The sequence below is a fragment of the Polistes dominula genome, unplaced genomic scaffold, assembly GCF_049000335.1.
Source record: "Polistes dominula isolate Pdom_NZ unplaced genomic scaffold, Pdom_raw_medaka contig_18, whole genome shotgun sequence".
NCBI classification, from domain to species: domain Eukaryota; kingdom Metazoa; phylum Arthropoda; class Insecta; order Hymenoptera; family Vespidae; genus Polistes; species Polistes dominula.
The window spans coordinates 2,170,994-2,192,646 of record NW_028301164.1 but is presented as its reverse complement, the minus strand read 5'-3'; the positions used below and the strand labels follow the sequence as shown (position 1 = coordinate 2,192,646).

Below are 21,653 nucleotides of genomic sequence, written 5' to 3'. Positions count from 1 at the left end.
TAGTTTTTGTTTTGTTTGTATTTTTTTTTTCTGTTTTTTTTTTTTGGTTTACTAAAGATGACATGCAGCGTACAAAACATATCTCATACATATATTTATATGTTTATTTATATGCATATATGTATAATATTTGTCGTTTAATTTTTATGTTTTATTCTTTTCTTTTGTCTTTTTTTTTTCCTTGCCTTTGTTTCGTTTTCTTTCTTTTTGCTTAATTTTTAATTTTTATTTTAATCATTTCTTATATTACCGATTTTTTTAGTTGTTGTGTTGTTGTTGTCCCTTTTTATTCTTTCCCCTCCCCCCTCCCTCCCTCTACCCTTTCACCCCTATTGTAATACTCTAATCATTTTCATTCGTTTAGTTTTGTCATTTATTATTATACACGCTATATTTACTTTTTTGTTTTTGTTTTGTTTTTTTTTTTGTTTAAATATATATTGCGTTACGATGATTCCTTACAATAATAATCCTTTTTTTATATTATATTTCGAGGAATTATTTTTTAAAACGATCGATACGCGAGCGATTTTACGCAACGATAAACACACACACACGATGACATTTATTGTAATACGATTTTTTCGAGTACGCCACAATCAAACGACGACACTTACGCCATCATTTTCTATTTGTCATTTTGTTGTTGTTGTTCTTCTTCTTTTAAAATTAAAAAAAAAAAAAAAAAAAAAAAAAAATGTTGCATATTATAAAACAAAATTCTGATTATAATCAAATTGCTCGAATGATAACATTAATAATAATAATAATTAATTATTAATAATATATGAATAGGATATTAACAATTATTATTACAATAATAACAACAACAATAATAATAATAAAAGAATAATAATAATAAGAAGAATAATATTGCACGAATGGTTAGGGAACTTCACTTGAATTTTTACGCACGAATCTTTTTACAACACGACACGAAAATTGCAACAGCCCGAAAAATATTACTAATATATATATATATTACATTTATTATATATTCTTTCAATTACACTTTATTTTTCTTACAACGAAAATATTTTGTTCTTGTCGTGTTATAAATAAGAATCGAGCGTAATTATTTTATTACAAAAAAAAAAGAAAAAGAAAAAAATGCCACTACAGAATGAGAAAAGGGAGAGGGGCATAAATATATAAAAAAAAAAAAAAGAAAAGAATTCTAAAAAATTTGTCTTAGTCTTTTGCAATAATTGTTTGATGAAAAAGAAAACGTCGAACTAAACATCAAATTAAACACCAAATCAATTGAAGAAGTTAATTATAAAAACATTGATATCAATCTAATGAACATGTGTTCATAAAACGTGCTCAAAAGTGTTCCGTCATGAGAACTTTTTTTTTTTTTTTTTGTATATATATATATATATAAGAGCAGACAATATTTAAATCTTATCAACGTTTTATGGGGATTTGAAATGTTTTTTCTTTTTTTTCTTTTTTTTAGACAGTCAATTAAGGGACGAGTGGAAGTGATAAATTTAGGCATATTAAATATGCACATATATAATTAATTTTTATCTTTTGTAAAATTTTGTGTATGTGTATGTGTGATAAAGGATATTATCGAGGACGTGAGAAAAATGATGATTAAAAAAAAAAAAGAAAAAAGAAAAAAAAATAAAGAATTGAAAAACTGTACAACAAACTTAATCGTTTTGGATTTCGATAATTCGATATAGGATAAATCTGCACAATATCTTACTTAAATATTAATTAATAATAATAGTAATAATAATAATAATATTAATAATATAATCGTACTATTATAGTACTGTAAATCTAATTGTAAGCTTACAAATGAAAAAGATTATGATACCAGCGTCGTCTGATTACCGCTGATACACACGCACACAGAAGTGTTTTTAAAACGTACTATTTTTTTTTTTTTTTTTTTTTTTTTTTTTAAACAACAAAACGCAATTTAATAAACGCTTCAATTCGTACGTATTATTTTCTTATTTTTTTTTTTCTTTTTTATTTCGTGTGGTTTATTTGATTTTATTTTACTTATTTTATTTATTTTTTTTTTTAAATTTATTGCATTATTTTGCTCGATTTTTTTTTTATTTTTCCTTTCGTTTTTAATTTTACGATTATTTTATTACGTTTATTTTTTACTTTTAATTAAAAGTTTTTTTTTTTTTTCAGTCTGTGCTCTCCTAGTCCATGACGAGTTAATTGAATAGGATTAAGAAGACAAAAAAAAAAGAAGAAGAATAAGAATACGAAGAAGAATAAGAAGAAGAATAAAAAGAAGAAGAAGAAACAAAAAAATCTTAGACACAATTTAAAAACTAGAATGAAAAAAAAAACAAAGAATAATAATAATAATAATAATAATAATAATAATAATAATAATAATAATAAAGAAAAAATAAATTACAAAAAAAAGGGACAACAAAGATGCCTGGACCATCGAGGAGAAATATAATTAGTACGCTTGTGATTCAAAATTACGATTCGCGAGTGGTATAATATTATATACCTAACAAGTGTATTTTGTATATGTCGATAATTATGATAAAATCAATTGTAAGAATGAAAAAAAATTAAAAAAAAAAAAAAAATTTTATATTATATTTCAATTGTTAATTTTTACCAAAAGTTTCTATCTTTTTTTCTTCTTCTTTTACTTTAATATTAATTTTAATTATTTAATTATTAACTTTTATATATTAATTATTAATAATATAATAATTCTTTTATTTTATATTATATTATTTTTAATTTCAATTAATATACGATCCATGTTGTCCCATTAAAACCACTTTTTCTTAATACAATGTAATATTAATTAATAAAATAATATTATAAAGTGTATATAAAAAAAACGAAAACAAAAGTTAAGAAACTTATGGGACAATCTAATAATATTTGTATTGTCTAATGCATAAATTAAAAAATTACATTTTTTGATTTATATATTTTGTTGTTGTTGTTGATGTATTATCATAATTATCGACAAATGTGTGTGTATGTATGTATGTATGTATTATATCGTCAGCCCGTAAATCAATATAAAATGCATCTTAACATTCGCTACCGTTAACGCTGGTAGGTTGTACAAGTTTGATAAACGATACTCCTCGGTATTCTTCAAACAATTAAACGATTTCGCTTAAAACGATTATGTTTTTTTTTCTATTTTTGTTGTTGTTGTTGTTATTTCCTTTTTTTTCTTTTTTTCTTTTTGTTCAAAGATAATTGTGCGCAGAGTCGATTCGAATTAGTGACATGCGTTCTCCTAAAAGGAAAGAAACCCGTAGGTACCGTCAAAGTTTTATGGATGGACCGATTGAAAAAAAAAAACCTATTCCATCAAAAGACACAGACGGTTATATTGTTCTCTTTATGATTTTCTTTTTATTTCTTCTTCTTCTTTTTCTTTTTCATTTCTACGTTTAAGAGAACAAAATGTCTACTACGCAATACACTTTATTTAATAATAATTATAAGTCGATTAAGTGTTCTCTTCCTATCACATAACTTTTGTCTTCTTTTTCTTTTTTTCTTTGCTTCTTATCTTCTTCTTTTCTTTTTTTTTTATTAGTTTTTTTTTCTTTTTTTAAATATTAATAGCATTACAGGCAGTGTTCGTCAAGAAACTGCTACAGGACGTACGTTCCCATAAATCGGATGGGCTAACAAGATTATTTAAGATTAAAAAGTCTATACATTAATTATTTTTGTTTGTTTTCTTTCTTTCTTTCTTTTTTTCTTTTTTCTTTTTTTTTTAACCGATTCTACAAGTTTGTTTTTAACTGTTTGTTCTCAATTTAATAAAAAAAAAAAAACAAAAAAACAAAAAAAAGTAATAAGAAACGTTGTTGCGTAAGGTTCGAAATGTAAAAACTGATAAAACATAAATTATAAATTAAAATCAAATATAATAATAATAAAAATAAATCATTATTCCTAAATGGCGTGAAAGATTGGACTAACTCTTTACGAATGAAATCTTTTTTTTTTTTCTTTTTTTTTTTAAGGAATATAATAATAGAACGTTTATATATCTACAATTCGTAATATCAACGAAACCCAAAGATTTCTTTCCTTTTCGGACTGTCCTTTCAACGTGAGACAATGCGATAAGAAAATGTTACATGACATATATATACATACATATATATATATATATATATATATATGTCATTATTATTTAAAACAATAATATAACGCGAAATAATCTAACAATAAGAAGGATTAGGAGTAACAGCAGCATGACGCGGTTTAATAAGTTTAGTAGTAGTTAAATTGCAGTTTGCAGTTTGCAGTTTGCAGCAGTGACTTTTTATGGTGACGACGATGGTAATGGCGACGTACTGTACTCTTTCTCTTCTCTCTCTCTCTCTTTCTCTCTCTGTTTTTCTACCTTTCTTTCCTTCCTTCTTGCTTTCTTTCTTTCTTTCTTGCTTTCTTTCTTTCTTTCTTTTTATCTTTCTATTTCTCTCGTTGCGTGTGTGGAGCTCGAATTAATTGAAAACGTTTGAAATAGTCATTTATAAATAGACAATGAGTTTCACACTCATTGTCAAAGATAGGCAACCAGGATTCCATCATTGTTCTCCGGTAACCACAATAAAGGGTCCCATAATCGCTGTTGTTAAACGTTAACAACGACCACCGAGAAAAGTCAACGTCATTTGAAACGACGTCTTCTTCAATAGTTAGATCATAAGGACGATTTACTTCAGTATCATTTTAATGATAAATCACAGAATGACGCAGCATCGACAATATCGTTGTCGGGGTGCTCCCGAATTAGGAGGTGGCGTAACTGGTGCAAAGTATGCGTGTACTTTGATATTCGGCAAGTGTGTCTGAAATAATAGAAATATATATGTTTATTTGTTTCTTGTTTTGGTTTGTTTATTATTATCAGTTTTATCTAACGATTAAATGAATTATTTATTGGGCTGACAAGAAAGTAATTAATTCGGCTTGCACCAATGTTTGTTTCGTTATTCTTTTGTTAATGTTAGAATCTTGTTCTTTTGAGATTTGGTAGTTGATGACACTTTTAGATTGCTATAGAAACAAATTCTGTGTAATTTTAAATAAACGTAAAAATAAACAATTGAATTTTATTTAACACTAAAAAAAAAAAAACCGAAATTACTTTCTTGCCAACCCAATATTTTTAAATATATTTTACCCTTTCCGAAACATATTCGAATAAACGATTAGTAATCTTGCAACTATTAAAAGATATCAAAGTGGTTTTTCTTTCTTTATCTAATAATAAATTAATTCTGTTAGATAAAGCAATCAATTATAATGACTTCTGACTAAAAAAAAATCATATTTTTAAACAATATTTTCTTTCTATAAGCAGTGGTTCTTAACCGATTTTCAGCGAAATTTGATGAAAGTTCCAATGTATATTATACCTAATTAAGTTTTTATTAGTTATATTAGTATATAATGTTTTTAAATTATTGTTTTCTTTTTTTTTTTTTTAGAATTATCTATTATCTTTATAATATCTATAATTAAATGTTCAAAATATGTTATATTATATTATGTTATGTATAATGTATAATCTATATAAATTTTCAACATTAATAAAAGTTTACACACACATTTTTTTTTGTTGGTTTTATGATCTTAATCATCTTACTTAATGCTTTTTGGTTTTCCGCAGAAATGTTCTTTCTAATCAAAAATGTTTCGTGACTTTGAAAAGATTAAAAACCACTGTTCTACAGGATAACTTTTATCTTGTTGTTTTTGCAAATATTAATAGAATTGCAGAGATAGACTGAACAACGCATTTTGATGTTTCATATTCGCAAAGGATTAAAATATACATTATAAGAAATAAAAAAAAGAAAAACTAAATATAAGAATATCATACTCTTAATCTACGTATGCCAACTCTAGTGATCAGTTGGCAGTCGTAAAGTTCAATTCGTTCTAGATTGTGGCAGGCCTGTAAAAGATGATCGAGACTGGCGTCCGTTATCAGAGGACAATTATCCAGTTCTAATACCGCTAAGTGTTCCGCAGCACATGGTGAAAGAGCAAGCTGCCGAATCCCTTCGTCAGTGATCAGCTCGCAATGGGACAGGCTCTACATTATTTTTTCAAATGAACAAATTAGTATAGGACAAGTTATGACGGATTTTGTTACAGCATTTGTTTTTCTTTTCTTCAAATTTTATCTTCAACGTACCAGCTCCTCTAATCTTGGACAACCCATAGCCAGGTGTATAAGGGTGGCATCTGTTATTAAAAGGCACTCTTCGAGGTCCATCTTTTCGAGTAATCTGCAATTCTACAAAATTATACAATTAAGACAAATCGATAGATCATTGAAAACAAAAACAAAACAAAACAAAAAAACAAAAAAAAAATTACATGATGGATTATAGAAACTTACTCTCGCAAGAGCTTGAAAACCTGCGTCTGTAAAATGAGTACAAGAAACGCATTCGAGAATACTAAGAAGTGGACAGTGTTGAGCCAAAGTTATGAGAGATGCATCCGTTAAATTAGGACAATTCGATATACAAACATAATGTAATTTTGGACACTTTTCACTTAGTTCTCTTACCGCGTTGTCTGTTATGTTCTGCAAAGAAAAATTGTCCATATTAATTGATGATTAAATTCAAATAACAACATAACAATAAAAATAATAATAATAATAAAATCAAATGTAAAAACTCATCGTTCATTTTTCATTTCTTTTTACTCAAACATCAATATTATTCAGAGATGAGAATATTGATAGTATCAAAGTAAATGTTAATAATAATTATAATTAAAATAAAAATTATTATAATACCCTGCATTCGTGTAGACTAATGGCTTCAAGATGTCGACAGTATTCGGCTAAACATTTGACACCTTTGTCTGTCAATTGACGACAACCCCTACTTAGAAAGCTACGTAATAATTTACAACCCCTTGCCAATGCTTCGATTCCATTGTCGGTAAGTAATTCGCACCATGATAAATTGATGTGCGTTAAATTACGACAACCATCCGATAGATCTTTCAACGAAAGATCCGTTATTTCCGGACATGAATCCAAATTTAATCGTTGCAGTTTTTTACAATGTTTACTGAGGGCCGCACAAGTTACATCCGAGATTTTCTTACATTGACTCAGATTAAGTTCCTCAATGTTGGGACAATCATGGGCTAATTTACACATTGAATCGTTGCCGACACTTTTACATCCTCTCAGTGACAATTGTCGCAAAAATCCACCGCAACGTTCCGAAAGGTTGTTTACTACTGATTCCTAAAAAGAAGAAGAAAAAAAGAAAGCAAGAATTAAATGAACAAAATAAAAAAAAAAAAAATAAAAAAAAATAAAAAAAAAATAAAAACAAAAAATAAACGAAACGACAAATTTAAATATAAAAATTCGAAATGTACGCGACGATGTTGTTATTTTTCTTTTTTTTTTTTTTTTTGGTAACATACAAAATATGTGAATTGTTTTATTACGTTTGTTCTTAAGAAAGAAAAAAAAAATATATATATATATATATATATTAATATTATTTTTTTAAGTACCCCTACGTCTCGTTGAAAATTAAAAAGGTCGATCCTTTGCCAATTGGAACCATCGAGGGCCAATATGTTCCATGCTTTACTTACTTGGGCACATCGGCATAAAGATATAACGTCGAGATACGAGAGGATTCTGAAATTACGCGTGCAGATCGATCACAATCTCGATATTAATCAATGTAAATACAAGTCATCATTTATATCTAATTATATAATATTATGAATGTTACCTTAATAACAATTCCTTTGGCAGTTTTTTGTTAATCTGCGCCTCGTCGTCGTGTAAAATCCACGTTAGCTAAAAGAAAAATATTATTTTGAACTATACTAAATTCATATTTTTATTTTTCCTATAAAAATAATTTTATTACAAAAAGATAAAGAAAGAAAGAGAGAGAGAGAGAGAGAGAGAGAGAGAGAGAGAGAGAGAGAGAGAGAAGATACATAGACACACACACACACACATATATATATATATATATTACAAATATATAATATATATTGTATTATTATATTATATTATATATAGTACATATAATATAATATAGTTAAGAGTATATTATATTATAGATATAATAATTAATATTATATATTCCATAATTTATATATATATTTTTTATTATATAATATTAATTGTTATATAATATATTATATAATATTAATTGTTATATAATATATTATATAATATTAATTGTTATATAATATATTATATAATAAAATATTAATTATATATATTAAAAATAATTGAAAAATACAAAAAATATTATCACTCATAGAGTAGACGAGAGTTAACTGGCAACCCACCTCACCCCACCGTTGACAAATAATATGCGTCCCGTAGAAATTTGATATTAAAAAAAATAAAAAAAAATAAAAAAATAAAAAAAAAAGAATAAAACAAAGCCCAAAATGAAAGGACATTAAACGATGAAAACGTAAAAAGCACATGAACGAATAAAAGCATAGGAGGATACGATTTTGTTTAAAATGAAAGACCAACCTGCATATAGGATTGCTTCATGGTAGTGACAGAGTTGTTGTGAGGATGCGATTGCGATGTGTAATAACCACTCTGATGATGATAATGGTGATAATGATAGGATGGTTGCTGTTGTCTCCACCATTGACTTCCGGTTCCAGTTTCGGTGACCGATTGAAGTCCTTGCACAATTTGACCCCCTCCTCCTACTCCCACTCGACTTACTTTTTTCTAAACAAAAAAAAATTAAATAAAAAATATATATATATATAGATATAGATATGTTCCCCATTACGTCATGATTTACGATAACATTTTTTTTTATTTTTTTATTTTTTTATTTTTTTTATTTGGGTCAACTTTATCAAATTTAAATTTAGTTTCTTCTTCTTCGTCTTTTTCTTATTTTTTTTTTATTGACAATAAAATATCGATTAGAATTTATTTAAATATTATTTAAATAAATTATTACCTTGACGATCATGCGCGTTCGAATTATTATTTTATTTATTTATTAACCTGTTAACCGAGAAATTCTCTTTTTAATTAAACAGCTTTATTATTATTATTATTATTATTTATTATTTCTTTATATATTTATTTATTTATTATTTATTGCTATAAATAATTATATTACAATTATTATTATATAATTAATATAATAATTAATATTATATATAATATAAATATTATATTATAATATTAATATTATTATTATATATTAATATAATATTATTTAATTATATAATAATTATTATAATATAATAATAATAATAATAATAATAAATGAAAAGACTATGAAGTATATATTTTTTTATATATAAAGTGTGTAAAATACGTTTGACGTATTTATACGTCCCACTCGATTAACAGGTAAAAAAAACAAAAAAACAAAAAAAACAAAAAGGAACAAAAAATGGAAACAAAGAAAATTGCTTTTTCTGATTAATAAATAGTATCTCTTTCTTTTAAATTATTAAACAAGTTTATGATTGGTTTAAAAAAAAAAACAAAGAAAGGAACGTTATGTGTGTCTAGTCATTTGCATTATCGTTCAGGTACGTTTCTATATTTCTAATTTGCATATTTATTATGCGTAATTTAAAAAAAAAAAAAAGAAAAGAAAAAAAAACAAATAAAAATAAAACAAGAGAAAATACATTTCACGTATTCGTTGTTAAAGTTCGAACGTCACAACCCTTCTCTTTTAAAAGAGAGAGAATTATTTTTTTAAATCACGCGCCATTTAATCGCCAGTGAAGAAAGAAAAAAATATTACGCATAAACAAACTTGCACGATTCATATATATATATATTGTGTGTGTATGTGTATGTGAGTATAATAGTCGTGATAAGGTAAATATTATGTTCGACAAATCAACCAAGCAAAAGAAAATATTATTTTCAGATAACGTGTATTTTAACGAGACTCAGTTCAGTTCATCTTTAAAAATAAATATTTCTTTTTATTTCGACATGTTTTAAATATTATTTATTAAAAAAAAAAAAGAAAAAAAAAAATAAGAAGAATTATATCGATGATGTATCGTTCAATTAAAATATAAAAAGAAAAGAATAATTAAGAAGAATAATATGACAAAACAATAGTCAAATGATATTACACGTTAACGAGATGAAAAGATAAAACGTGGTTAAAGGGTTGCCTATACTGCAGGAGTAGAAGAAAATAAAATTGCAAGATTCTTTTTTCCTTAACAAAAAAAAGAAAGAAAGAAAAAAAAAGGAGATAAAGGAGAACAAAGTTGAATTATTGAAAAGTTATTCGCAACAAAAGTAATATTTCTGATAGACACTACGAATGCAATAATTTATCAGTCGTATTTATAAATTATTCATAAATGATGATATTTGAACATTGTCAAGTAATATCCTTCGGACTTTTAAATTTGTAAGTGACTAAATGAGATTACATATTTAATTTTATATCGGACTTAGAAACTAAGCTAAATATAGTAAAAAAAAAAAAAAAAAAAAAAAAAAATATATATATATATATATATCGCTAATAATTGTTTAAATTTGTGTGCAACTAACATGTGATTACTTGTACATTAATTATCAATGCATTTACTTATCCTAATCTTTTTATATATATTCTTATTATATATATATATATTTATGTTTACTATTATTATCTATTAAATAAATATATTAAATCTGCCTTTTTAAAGTTCGCAAATTGATAAGAATTAAAAAAAAAAATAAAACAAAAAATAAAAGAACAATATAACATTTACTTATATAAAAAATTAATAAAATAAATAATAATTATATAAATACATTATATAGTATATATAGTATATAATATATAGTAATATAAAATATATTATACATATAAATATATAATATAAATATATATTTATATTTACTATTACTATCCATTAAATAAATATATTAAATCTGCCTTTTTAAAGTTCGCAAATTGATAAGAATTAAAAAAATAAAACAAAAAATAAAAGAACAATATAACATTCACATATATAAAAAATTAATAAAATAAATAATAATTATATAAATACATTATATAGTATATGGGGGTATATAATATATAGTAATATAAAATATACCATATTTTAAAAGGAAGCAAACGTATGTACGTACGAATGTAGGAAATGAAAATATAAAGAATTTGAAGGATATATTTTTTTATAAAAAGAAACAACAAAAAAAAGAAAAAAAAGGAGAAAAATAAGGCCGCCAAAGACAATGCACTTGAACAATAAAGGTTGGTAGTAATTTTAAAATGACCTTTTCAATGCTGACTCACAGATTTTATCTCTCGAATCGAATTTTTTTAATCCTCAAAGCTTCTCTCATTACGTTGTTATCCTACTCATCTTGTAACACAGAGTCAAAACTCTACGAGAAAAAAAAAACTCGTTAAGCTTGGATTCGTTTTAAATTGGAAAAAGAACGATGGAAAAGGATCTTTTTTACTTTTCTTAATATTTAACAGAAAAAAAAAAGAAAAATAAGGAATGAAAGAGAAAAAAAGGAAGCTACAGAAGAAAGGAGACACACTTTATTAAGGGTTGTATTTCTTTGAACATATACTCCCCCCCACCCTCATTCATTCATTTGATTATTTGATTCAAACTGTTTCTCCTCCTATTACTTTTATTTCTTCTTCATTTTCTTCTTTTTTGAATAAACCTATTTATGCTATTTTTTTTATATTTTTAAATTGATATATTATTAATTATATATATATATATATATTTTAACTTACATTATTTTTATATTACTATTACTATCTATTATATAAATATTTTAATCTCTTGCTTTTATTAAACCTACTAATGTTACTTTTTTAATTTTTTAAATTGATATATTATTAATAATATATCACAATTTAAATATATATTATTATAAATATATAAATATTATATAAATATATATTATTATTTTGTCTTAAATTATTTTTGTATTTACTATTACTATTTATTGTATAAATATATATTAATTTTGCTTTTATTAAACCTACTCATGCTAGTTTTCTATTTTTTAAATTGTTATATTATTAATTATATATATATTTTAACCAATATTATGTTTATATTACTATTACTATCTATTATATAAATATTTTAATCTCTTGCTTTTATTAAATCTACTAATGCTACTTTTTTAATTTTTTAAATTGATATATTATTATAAATATATATTATTATTTTGTCTTAAATTATTTTTGTATTTACTATTACTATTTATTGTATAAATATATATTAATTTTGCTTTTATTAAACCTACTCATGCTAGTTTTCTATTTTTTAAATTGTTATATTATTAATTATATATATATATATATTTTTTTTTTTTTTCATATATTATTTTTACATTTACTATTATTATCTATTATATAAATATATTAAATCTGTCTTTTAAAGTAAGTTCGTAAATTGATTAGAAATAACAAAAAACAGAGAACAATAATATTCAATTATATATGAAATTAATAAAATAAATAATAATATCACGAAAATGTAGTATGTATGATGAAACTAGTCTGAAACATGCCTTTCGTTTGATAATACACATACGTATCATAATAAAACTTAGTATCATTTCAAATAAGCACATCATTGGACTTCATTAAAATAGATAATCATAAGTTGTAATCTAACTTAGTTGAAAAACGACTTCAATGAATAATTACATTAATGTTTTATTATTTTGTGATCGTTGATAAATGATTATTATTAAAGCTGATCATTTGTCATTTCTTTTTTTATCTATATTATAATTCATGGAATAATAATAATAATAATAATAAATAATCGAAATACGTATATATTTAACATATCTTGATTGATTCTTTTTTTATTCGGTTTTTTTTCGCAAACTTTTTGGAAATTCAAAAAAAAAAAGAAAAAAAAGAAAATAAAATAAAATACGAAGATAGAAGAGAATAATACGTATAGGAAATAAAGAGAAAGAAAGATAAAATTATAAATAACGATCTACGATAATAATAGCGATGATAATAACACAAATCTTGATCAACACGTTCAAATAAAACTTGCGCACAGCACACAATTTTGTTGTTGTATTTCGCGTGTTTTCTATCAACCACTCATTTATCCCTTATTTTTTATCTGTATTTTTATTTTTTTTTTTTAGTTCTCTCTCTCTCTCTCTCTCTCTCTTTTTTTTTTCAAACAATTATTATATCATTAATAATCAATTTATTTGAACTTAGATTAATGAGATTCTCATTTTACAAATATTATTTTACAATTTTAAGAATAGCTCGAATTAAGAAATAAAAAATATCGAGCGTATTAATTTAATATTAAAATTATATTATATATTAATTAATAATTTATTTATTTATATATATATATATATATTTTATTATTTTATTTATTATTAATAAAAAAACAATAAAAATTAAATTTAAATCATCCATCATATCAATGAAATTCTAATTATAAACGTATTTTACGATAATAAAAAATATATTTTTTAAGCGTACACAAATGATACGTGATTGGTTAATAGTAATACTACATTATTAAAATTGTTATCATTAAAAATTGTTATGATTATAAATAATGAATATTATTTTACTGAGAAAACTTTCAATAAAGAAGATAGAAATAATCTTCTTATACACAATTATCCTTCTTACGGATTAATAGTTATTTATTATGAACGTTCGTTCATTCAATGCAAATGAATGATTTTATGAATATGCGAATGATTTTAATATGAAACAAAAAAAATAGAGCAACAAACAAACAAACAAAAAAAGAAAAGAAAGAAAAAGAAAAAGAAAAAAAAAGAAAATAAATGCAAATAGGAAATTTACGAGGAAGAAAGGAAATTGTGATGAGGAGAGGGAGATGGATGGAGATTGGTAAAATAGGAAAAAAAAGTGGATTGCTCGAATAAAAATTGCAAAACCCTAAATCGATTGCTACTCTCGTTCATCTCATTTTTAATTATTAATCAATTCCTCTTTTTTCCAAGAGTTTTTTCTTTCTTTTCCCTTTAATTGATTAAATTTATTAACGTTAATCTAATATAAAACTGTCCTTAGTTAGAGTTAGATAAATGTGCATGGAAACAAAAACAATAAATAAAAATCGAAACATAACAGAAGTAAAATAAATTCGAAAAGGAACGATAATGATGGTTAATAATGTATTATTATTAACCCTTAGAGTGCTATGGACGCATATATGCGTTTGGTAAAAATTACAAGCGTGGTTGTTAGACGCATATAAGTATTTGTTAATATTAAATGTAAAATAATGTAATGTTTAAATTAATTTAATTAAATTACATTCACACAGAAAGAAAAACTTTATATATATATATATATATATATATATATATATATATATGTATATTATAAATTATTCCGTTCCTACAAAATATTTTAGATACAAGTATTCAGCACTCAGAGGATTAATATATTATCTTCCATATAATTTTATATTATTATTATTATTATTCTTAGATTACTTTCTTTATAAATTTAAAATCTATGTTATGTGTGTGTGTGTGTGTGTGCTTTTTCTTTTAAATATTCATATATAATTAATCGATAATAATATAAAAAAAAAAAAAAGAAAGAAAAAGAAAACAATATTCAGTATACGTGAAATTAATGATAAATCAATAATTATGATAAATAATTATATTATATTATCCATATAATTTTAAATTATTATTATTAGATTACTTTTTTTTTTTATAAATTTTAAATTCATATTATGTGTGTGTGTGTGTTTTTTTCTCTTTTAAATATTCATATATCATTATTATTAATTAATAATAATATAAAAAAAATAGAAAAAAAAAAAACAATAATCAGTATACGTGAAATTAATGATAAATAAATAATTACATCCGATTCGTGATATATAAAATAAAAATGAGAATAGATGATAATTTTGTGATCCTACATTTTACCCTACTTTGATATAACATATATATATATACTCAATGTGCATTATGCAAACTAGTTTCAACACGTGTTTTTAAAAATGTATGAATTAATTTTATTATTTGATCGTTCCCATTTAAATTCCAAATATTATGGGATTCTAACTGTACAACGTTCCAAACGTAGTTTGGACAAAATAAACAAGGAGAGATAAGTTGAAAAAACATACACAGATGTACACACAGAGATTTCAAAAAACGTGCACGTAAATATATATAATAATAATAATAATAATAATAATAATAATAGTAATAGTAGTGTTAAAGTGCACAAAGGTGATGAAATTTTTCTGTGAATGATGTATGTATGTATGTATGTATGTATGTATGTGTGTGTGCATAGGTCTCGTCTGTTCGACGTGAAGAATAATAATAAGAATAAAAATAAGAATAAGAAGAAGAAGAACAAAGAAAGGGGGGTGGTAAACGGGTGAATTGACGAGAGGTAAGGAAGGAGTGAGAAGTGGTGGGGAGTGGGGTTGAACAAAGGGACGAAGAAAATGTTAAAAACGCGGACACATCGACACGACTACGATGACGACAACGACGACCATGACGACAAAACTACGATGATGACGACACAAGGACACTATTAAACTAAACTAAACCAAACCAAACCAAACTAAAACTAAATGCAACTTTGTAATGCGACTACTATTCGTATAGAAGGAGTTAACGTGATCGTTGATGCAACTCGACTAGTAACGATGATAAAGATAGAGATGGAGATTGAGATAAAGATAGATAGACAGATAAATAGATTAAAATAAAGAAAGAAAGAGAAATATGTAGGTACAATGTATAAAATCAAATAAACGTGTGTATATTCAACTATTAGATATGTATGTATATATATGTGTATGTATAGACGTCAATGCATTTATATATATATATATATATATATATATATATATATATATATATATATATATATATATATATATATATTATATATTGTGCATATAAAAGGAGTAAGAGAGACAAACAGCAGTGGTAGGAAACGAGTGTGCGAGAAAGAGATAGAATGAGAGAGAACAAAGGATGGACTTGGCCGATCGGTTCGGTCGATGTGCATGCAAGAAAGAACGTAAGCACCAAACACGTTTTAGCCGAAAGTGAGATTCTACCAAGAGTATTATCCCCAAAAGAAACCTATTTTGCATTTTCTTTTATTTAAAAAAAAAAAGAAAAAAAAACAAACAAACAAACAAACAAACATTGGTGGGTGGTAGTGATGGTGTTGTTTTTTTTACCTAAAGATGATCATATGGACAATACGACATGATATATCAAATGAAACATGGTATAAGCATGAAGAAGACCTTTCCTATCTACCTTTTGTATACATTCGTGTTATCGAATGATTTTTATCGAATTCATTTTCTTTTTATCATTCGGGGGTTGAAATTTTGTGGATCGGTTTGTTTATCTTTCGATTAAAAGAAAAAAAAAAAACACATTCCTCTCTCTCTCTCTTTTTTTTTTTCTCGTAGTATTTTTCTTGTGTATTTTTTTTGTTCTCCTTCGTCCCCCTCGTCTCGTCACGTCGCGTCACGTCTCTGTCTCGTCCCGTATCATATCGTATATATATTTATTAGGTTGTCTCTTTCTTTATGGTCGTAGCAACACCACACAACAAACACACAAAAACAACAACAACAACAACATAATCAACATATGATTCGAGGTAAAAAAGAGAGACAGGATATACTTTGTTAAGGATATGACAGCAAACAGAGAGACAGAGACTGTTGTTGTGCTCAACGAAGGCCAGCGGAGCGAATCAGCTGTTCGCAACGGCAATGACAACATTGCACACGCACACGACGACCGACTACGACGACGACTAACCCTCCTACCCCCCGTCGTGTTGTTATCATCATCACCACACACAACTTCGAGACGCGCCGTTTTAACGTTCAAAAATATACTATGGGAATTATTATAACTATATTCTAACACAACTATTATATTATGACAACGACGACGAAGACGACGAAGACGAAGACGAAGACGACAGTTCCAAATTGTCGACTTACCTCGAGCCTTGTACGCCCGGAGTGTATCATCCTTTTGCGTCGCGTTATTTTGCACAAATTTTCGGGTATACCCGCACCTTGCAACGTTTAAATTAAAAAAAAAAACAATTTAAACACCTTTTTTTCAAACGAGAGAGACACCACTCTCTCTTTCTCTTGCGCGTTGCTACGCTCTTCTTAACGAGAGAAATGGCTGAGTCCTCTGGAACCCGAACGATGCTCGCGCACCTTTTTCTCTTTACTACCAATGCTTATGTGTGTGTGAGGAGGGGAGGTTAGCGGGATCCGAGACGTGTTGCAAAGGGGACTCTCTGATATCGGGGGAAGGGATTTAACTTTACACGGCCGAGTTATACCCACAATATTTTCTCATCGTACCGCTAAACCGAACCCTCTGATTCGTTAACGTTACTCGACTTGGCGACAGTACCACCAATCCTAACAACTTTAACCATTGTTTACACGCTTCCTATTGGATCGTTATTTTTACATTACCCCTCATAAGGAACTACTGCCATCTAACCCCTGACTATGAAAACTTGTATCGAATAGATATCGGTATTGCAGTTTTCATTATTACCAATTTTCGAATGGTAATAATTGTTTTTAAATATATTTGAAATAATGTTATTTATTTTTTTATTATTTATGAAGTGAAAACTTTTTTAGAATGGGGGTGATTTGAAAAAATGAAACACTGTATCGATGCAGCGGCCACGATACTAAGTAAGAAGAGAAAAAGAGATAAACGTATAAGATTGAGTCTGTGAGAGAGTGAGACTATTATTCTAAAAATATGCATTAACTAATTACAAAATAAAAATTAAATTTGTATCATTATTTATAAAAGTATTACGCCTGTACGTATGCAACCATCGAGACACACTTGAAAATGTTGCTTGCGAGCGCCATCTGTTGGGACGGAATTTTTTTCTGCCCGAAAGATAGGCAACCCTTAATACATACGTGTATGAACAGTTTGGGCTGAAAAAAAATTCCGTCTCAGCAGATGGCGCGCGCAAGCAACATTTTTAAAGTGTGTCTGGAGGGTTGCATCCTTATAGGCGCGAATTTTTCTAATTATTAAATAAATAATTAGAAAAAAAGTACAAAATAATAATATAATAATATTATATAATAAATTATTCTATTCCTGATAACTATGCACTCGTTCCATACTATTCAAACTTGATTTATTAAAGGTTTCACTTCTAACTTGTGTGATCTGTACACATGTTTTTCTTAGGGGCTCTAATAAGCTCTACGAATTAATATTATTTTAATCTTAAAATAGAATATATTTATTGCATCGAAATAAATCAAATAATGCATTATTATTTCAAAATAAAAGTTAATTATTATCCTTTTTCAAATCGTAAGCCATAAGAGAATGATTCATACTTGTATAAAAAGTAAAATCATCAATGCTCTATAGAACATCTGTTTATTGCATTTTTTGGTTTTATCACCGATGAAAAGATTATATCTTAGCTTCCTGTGAATTTATGTTATCAAGTAGATTGATTATGATCAATGTAACATTGAAAATAATTCATTCTAAAAATAAATTTAATTTGAACAAAAATATTAATGTTTATCGAGTTATTAATTATTAAATAAAAATTTTCAAATAATGCTTTTTATATATATATATATATATATTAAAATTATAATCATATTATAGGTATTTCTTACATAATCAACATGCATTTCCTAAGATGATTTAAATCTCGAGATAAGAATTTCTGACCGGTCTTATATTAATTCTACAGTTTACTATATTATCATTTACAATTTATCATCAGCTATAACAAATTACAAATGTATATATATATATTTTTAAATAAAAATTTATTACAAAGACAATAAATTGTAAACGTGTAACGTTATATGAGTTTTAATAATTTTTAAAATGTATTATTAATGATACGAGAAATAATTTTCTTTCTTCCTACGCGTATCATGTAAAATATTTTAAAAACGTAATTGATTAATGTACTATAATTGTCGAATGATATGTCACTTCTATAAAATTACTTGTGATTATTTCGGAAATAAATAACAAGTTGTTATCTTTTTGGCTATGTTGGTTACGACGTGGTTACGTGGCTTTATTACTAATGTAATATTAATATCTAAATCAATGATAATACGACATGATATTTTTTTTTTGTATGAAAAAAAATATGATTGCCAAAAAATTGTACGTACAAATTAATAAGATAAAAAATGATTTGAGGACAAGACTAACAAATATATTTCTTTCTTATTGAGATACTTACGATAACTGACGAGTTGATTAAATGATAAAATTGTGCACGACTATAAAAGAGGGTTCTTCAAAAACTCTTCTGTTAGTTCTATTAAAATTTTGAAGTGTGAAGTAATAAGATATAGATATACTGTTTAGAGGTACACAGGTAAATTCGTTTCGCGATGAAAGGTAAATTAAAATATCGTTAGACATTTATCGTCAATATATTTTATTTTATATTATTTTTTATACGAATTAAATAATATTATAATTGTGCATAAAAAAATCTCTACTCAATTATTATTATTATTATTATTATCAATTCAATTCAATTAACGTTCAAGATTTTACAAATTATAGAATACTTCAAACGTTTTTATAATCGTTTAATAATGTCGCGTATTATCTTTATTAAAAAAAAAAAAAAAAAAAAAAGAAAAAAGAAAAATTGGATAGTAAAAACATTAAAAACAAATTTTAAAATGAAACATAGTATGACTATCTCAAAAATATCAATTTTATTACTCAATCAATTTATTTCCTTGATAATCGTGTATAATCACGTGTACGGTGTATTGTGAAATAGAATTTGATAAGAAAACAATTCTAATTAAATTGTTGAGCGATAATAGAAACTCCGTTAAGATCTATTGAATAGATTTAAGAATTTATTTGTTAAATTTTGTCATTATCATTAGTGATCGTTATCGTTAGTGATACAAATGTATTATTTCATTAATTTTTAGGAAGTTACAGTTGGATTGCAATATTTGCAATCATCTTAGCAGTAATAGGTGTAGATGAAGCAGCCAAGTTGACTAAATTACCAAATAAATATTCAAATAATTATTCTCGTTATGTGTGTGAAGAAAATACTAAAGAACCTCACGAGAGTAAATGCAACATATATTATAAGTGCATAAATAAACAATTGGTCTTGAAGGAATGTGAAAGTGGATTACATTGGGATAGAACGAAGAAAGTTTGTACAACGCCTGACAAAGCAGATTGTCCAAATAATTATCTTAAAGTTTGCAAGGAAGGTACTTACAAACCCAATAGTAAAGAATGCGACAGATATTACAAGTGTGAAAATAGTCAATACGTTTTGAAGAGTTGTAAAGATGGATACCACTGGAATCGAGAAAGTAATATTTGTACCGATCCAGAAGACGCGGGTTGTGCTACTGTACCACTTCCTCCTCCAATCTGCGAGGAAGGTTCTTTTAAACCTCACGAGAGTAAATGCAACATATATTATAAGTGCATAAATAAACAATTGGTCTTGAAGGAATGCAAAAATGGATTACATTGGGATAGAACGAACTATATTTGTACATTACCAGAAAAAGCCAAATGTCCAAATTATCATCCTAAGGTATGTGATGAAGGTTCATACAAACACAATGACAAGGAATGCAACAGTTATTACAAATGTAAAAATAATCAATGGGATCAAAAACAATGTCCAAATGGAATGCATTGGAATCGTGAACATACAATTTGTACAGCACCCGACGAAGCTAAATGTCAAAATGACTGGTGTAGAGATGGTTCTTACAGACCCCGTGAAGATCTATGCGACAGTTATTACAAATGTCAAAGTAATCAATGGATTAATAAACAATGTCCAACTGGAATGCATTGGAATCGAGAACACACAATTTGTACATCACCCGACGTAGCAAATTGTCCAAACTATCCCAAATGTGAGGAAGGTTCATACAAACCCAGTGACGACAAATGCGACAGATATTACAAATGTAAAAATAATCAATGGGATCAAAAACAATGTGCAAATGGAATGCATTGGAATCAACGACATACAATTTGCACGTTACCCGATGAAGCAAAATGCCACGATGATGATTCTGGTTTGTGTAAAGAAGGTTCTTACAAACCACATAATAAAACGTGTAACAGATATTACAAATGCAAAAATAATCAATGGGATCATAAAATATGTCCAACTGGAATGCAATGGAATCAAAAACACTCAATTTGTTTATCATCCGACGAAGCAAATTGTTCAAACAATTTGTTCAATTTTTAATTCATGATAATATAATCTTATTATGACCCATTGATAAGAAATGAAAGATTGACATTTCAAATGCAACAATAATCAATTCTCAATCGAAAACATTTTTAAGCTGCCATTATTCGAGACACTTCTTCTGAGAAATAAAAAAATAAAAAAAAAAATAAAAAGACAAATTAACATCTGATGAATGTCGATTAAATAAACATTTATTTAATTTTAAACTTATTCTATATTTGCAATTTAAATAAACAAGAATTTGCAATTACAGTTTGAATTTTTTGTATTAAAATAAAAATCATAAAAAATCGTATTTATAAT

General features: G+C 25.7%; 2 protein-coding genes across 6 annotated transcripts; one reads left to right on the top strand and one right to left on the bottom strand.

Moving 5' to 3' along the window:
* Window positions 1-20: 20 nt before the first annotated feature.
* LOC107068633 (F-box/LRR-repeat protein fbxl-1) lies at window positions 21-17,300 on the bottom strand. Of its 5 annotated transcripts, none has more exons than XM_089178864.1 (9): window positions 17,038-17,300; window positions 8,546-8,755; window positions 7,776-7,843; window positions 7,633-7,678; window positions 6,809-7,270; window positions 6,401-6,592; window positions 6,194-6,295; window positions 5,876-6,091; window positions 21-4,838 (listed from the first exon to the last, which is right to left on the bottom strand). In XM_089178864.1, exons 1-9 carry the CDS (start codon window positions 17,065-17,067, stop codon window positions 4,731-4,733), a joined length of 1,434 nt encoding a protein of 477 aa, XP_089034990.1. In that variant the 5' UTR covers window positions 17,068-17,300; the 3' UTR covers window positions 21-4,730. The 5 variants fall into 5 exon arrangements, with proteins under 5 accessions (XP_089034990.1, XP_015180752.1, XP_015180753.1 ...); XM_015325266.2 differs by having other exon boundaries at window positions 7,549-7,678; window positions 17,038-17,297; XM_015325267.2 differs by lacking the exon at window positions 17,038-17,300 and adding an exon at window positions 8,997-9,026 and having other exon boundaries at window positions 7,549-7,678.
* A 2,173-nt stretch (window positions 17,301-19,473) lies between these two features.
* Window positions 19,474-21,344, top strand: LOC107068555 (peritrophin-48). The gene is made up of 2 exons (XM_015325074.2): window positions 19,474-19,480; window positions 20,038-21,344. The coding sequence occupies exons 1-2, from the start codon at window positions 19,474-19,476 to the stop codon at window positions 21,342-21,344; spliced, it is 1,314 nt and encodes a 437-aa protein (XP_015180560.2).
* The last annotated feature ends 309 nt before the right edge of the window (window positions 21,345-21,653 follow it).

Excerpts from the sequence above, each read along its gene's own strand:
- LOC107068633 (XM_015325266.2), bottom strand. The coding sequence starts at position 17,067 with ATGATACACTCCGGGCGTACAAGGCTCGAG. Across the intron at positions 7,679-7,775 it reads CCAAAGGAATTGTTATTAAG|AATCCTCTCGTATCTCGACG; the intron begins GTAACATTCATA and ends GCGTAATTTCAG. Across the intron at positions 6,092-6,193 it reads GTCCAAGATTAGAGGAGCTG|AGCCTGTCCCATTGCGAGCT; the intron begins GTACGTTGAAGA and ends AAAATAATGTAG.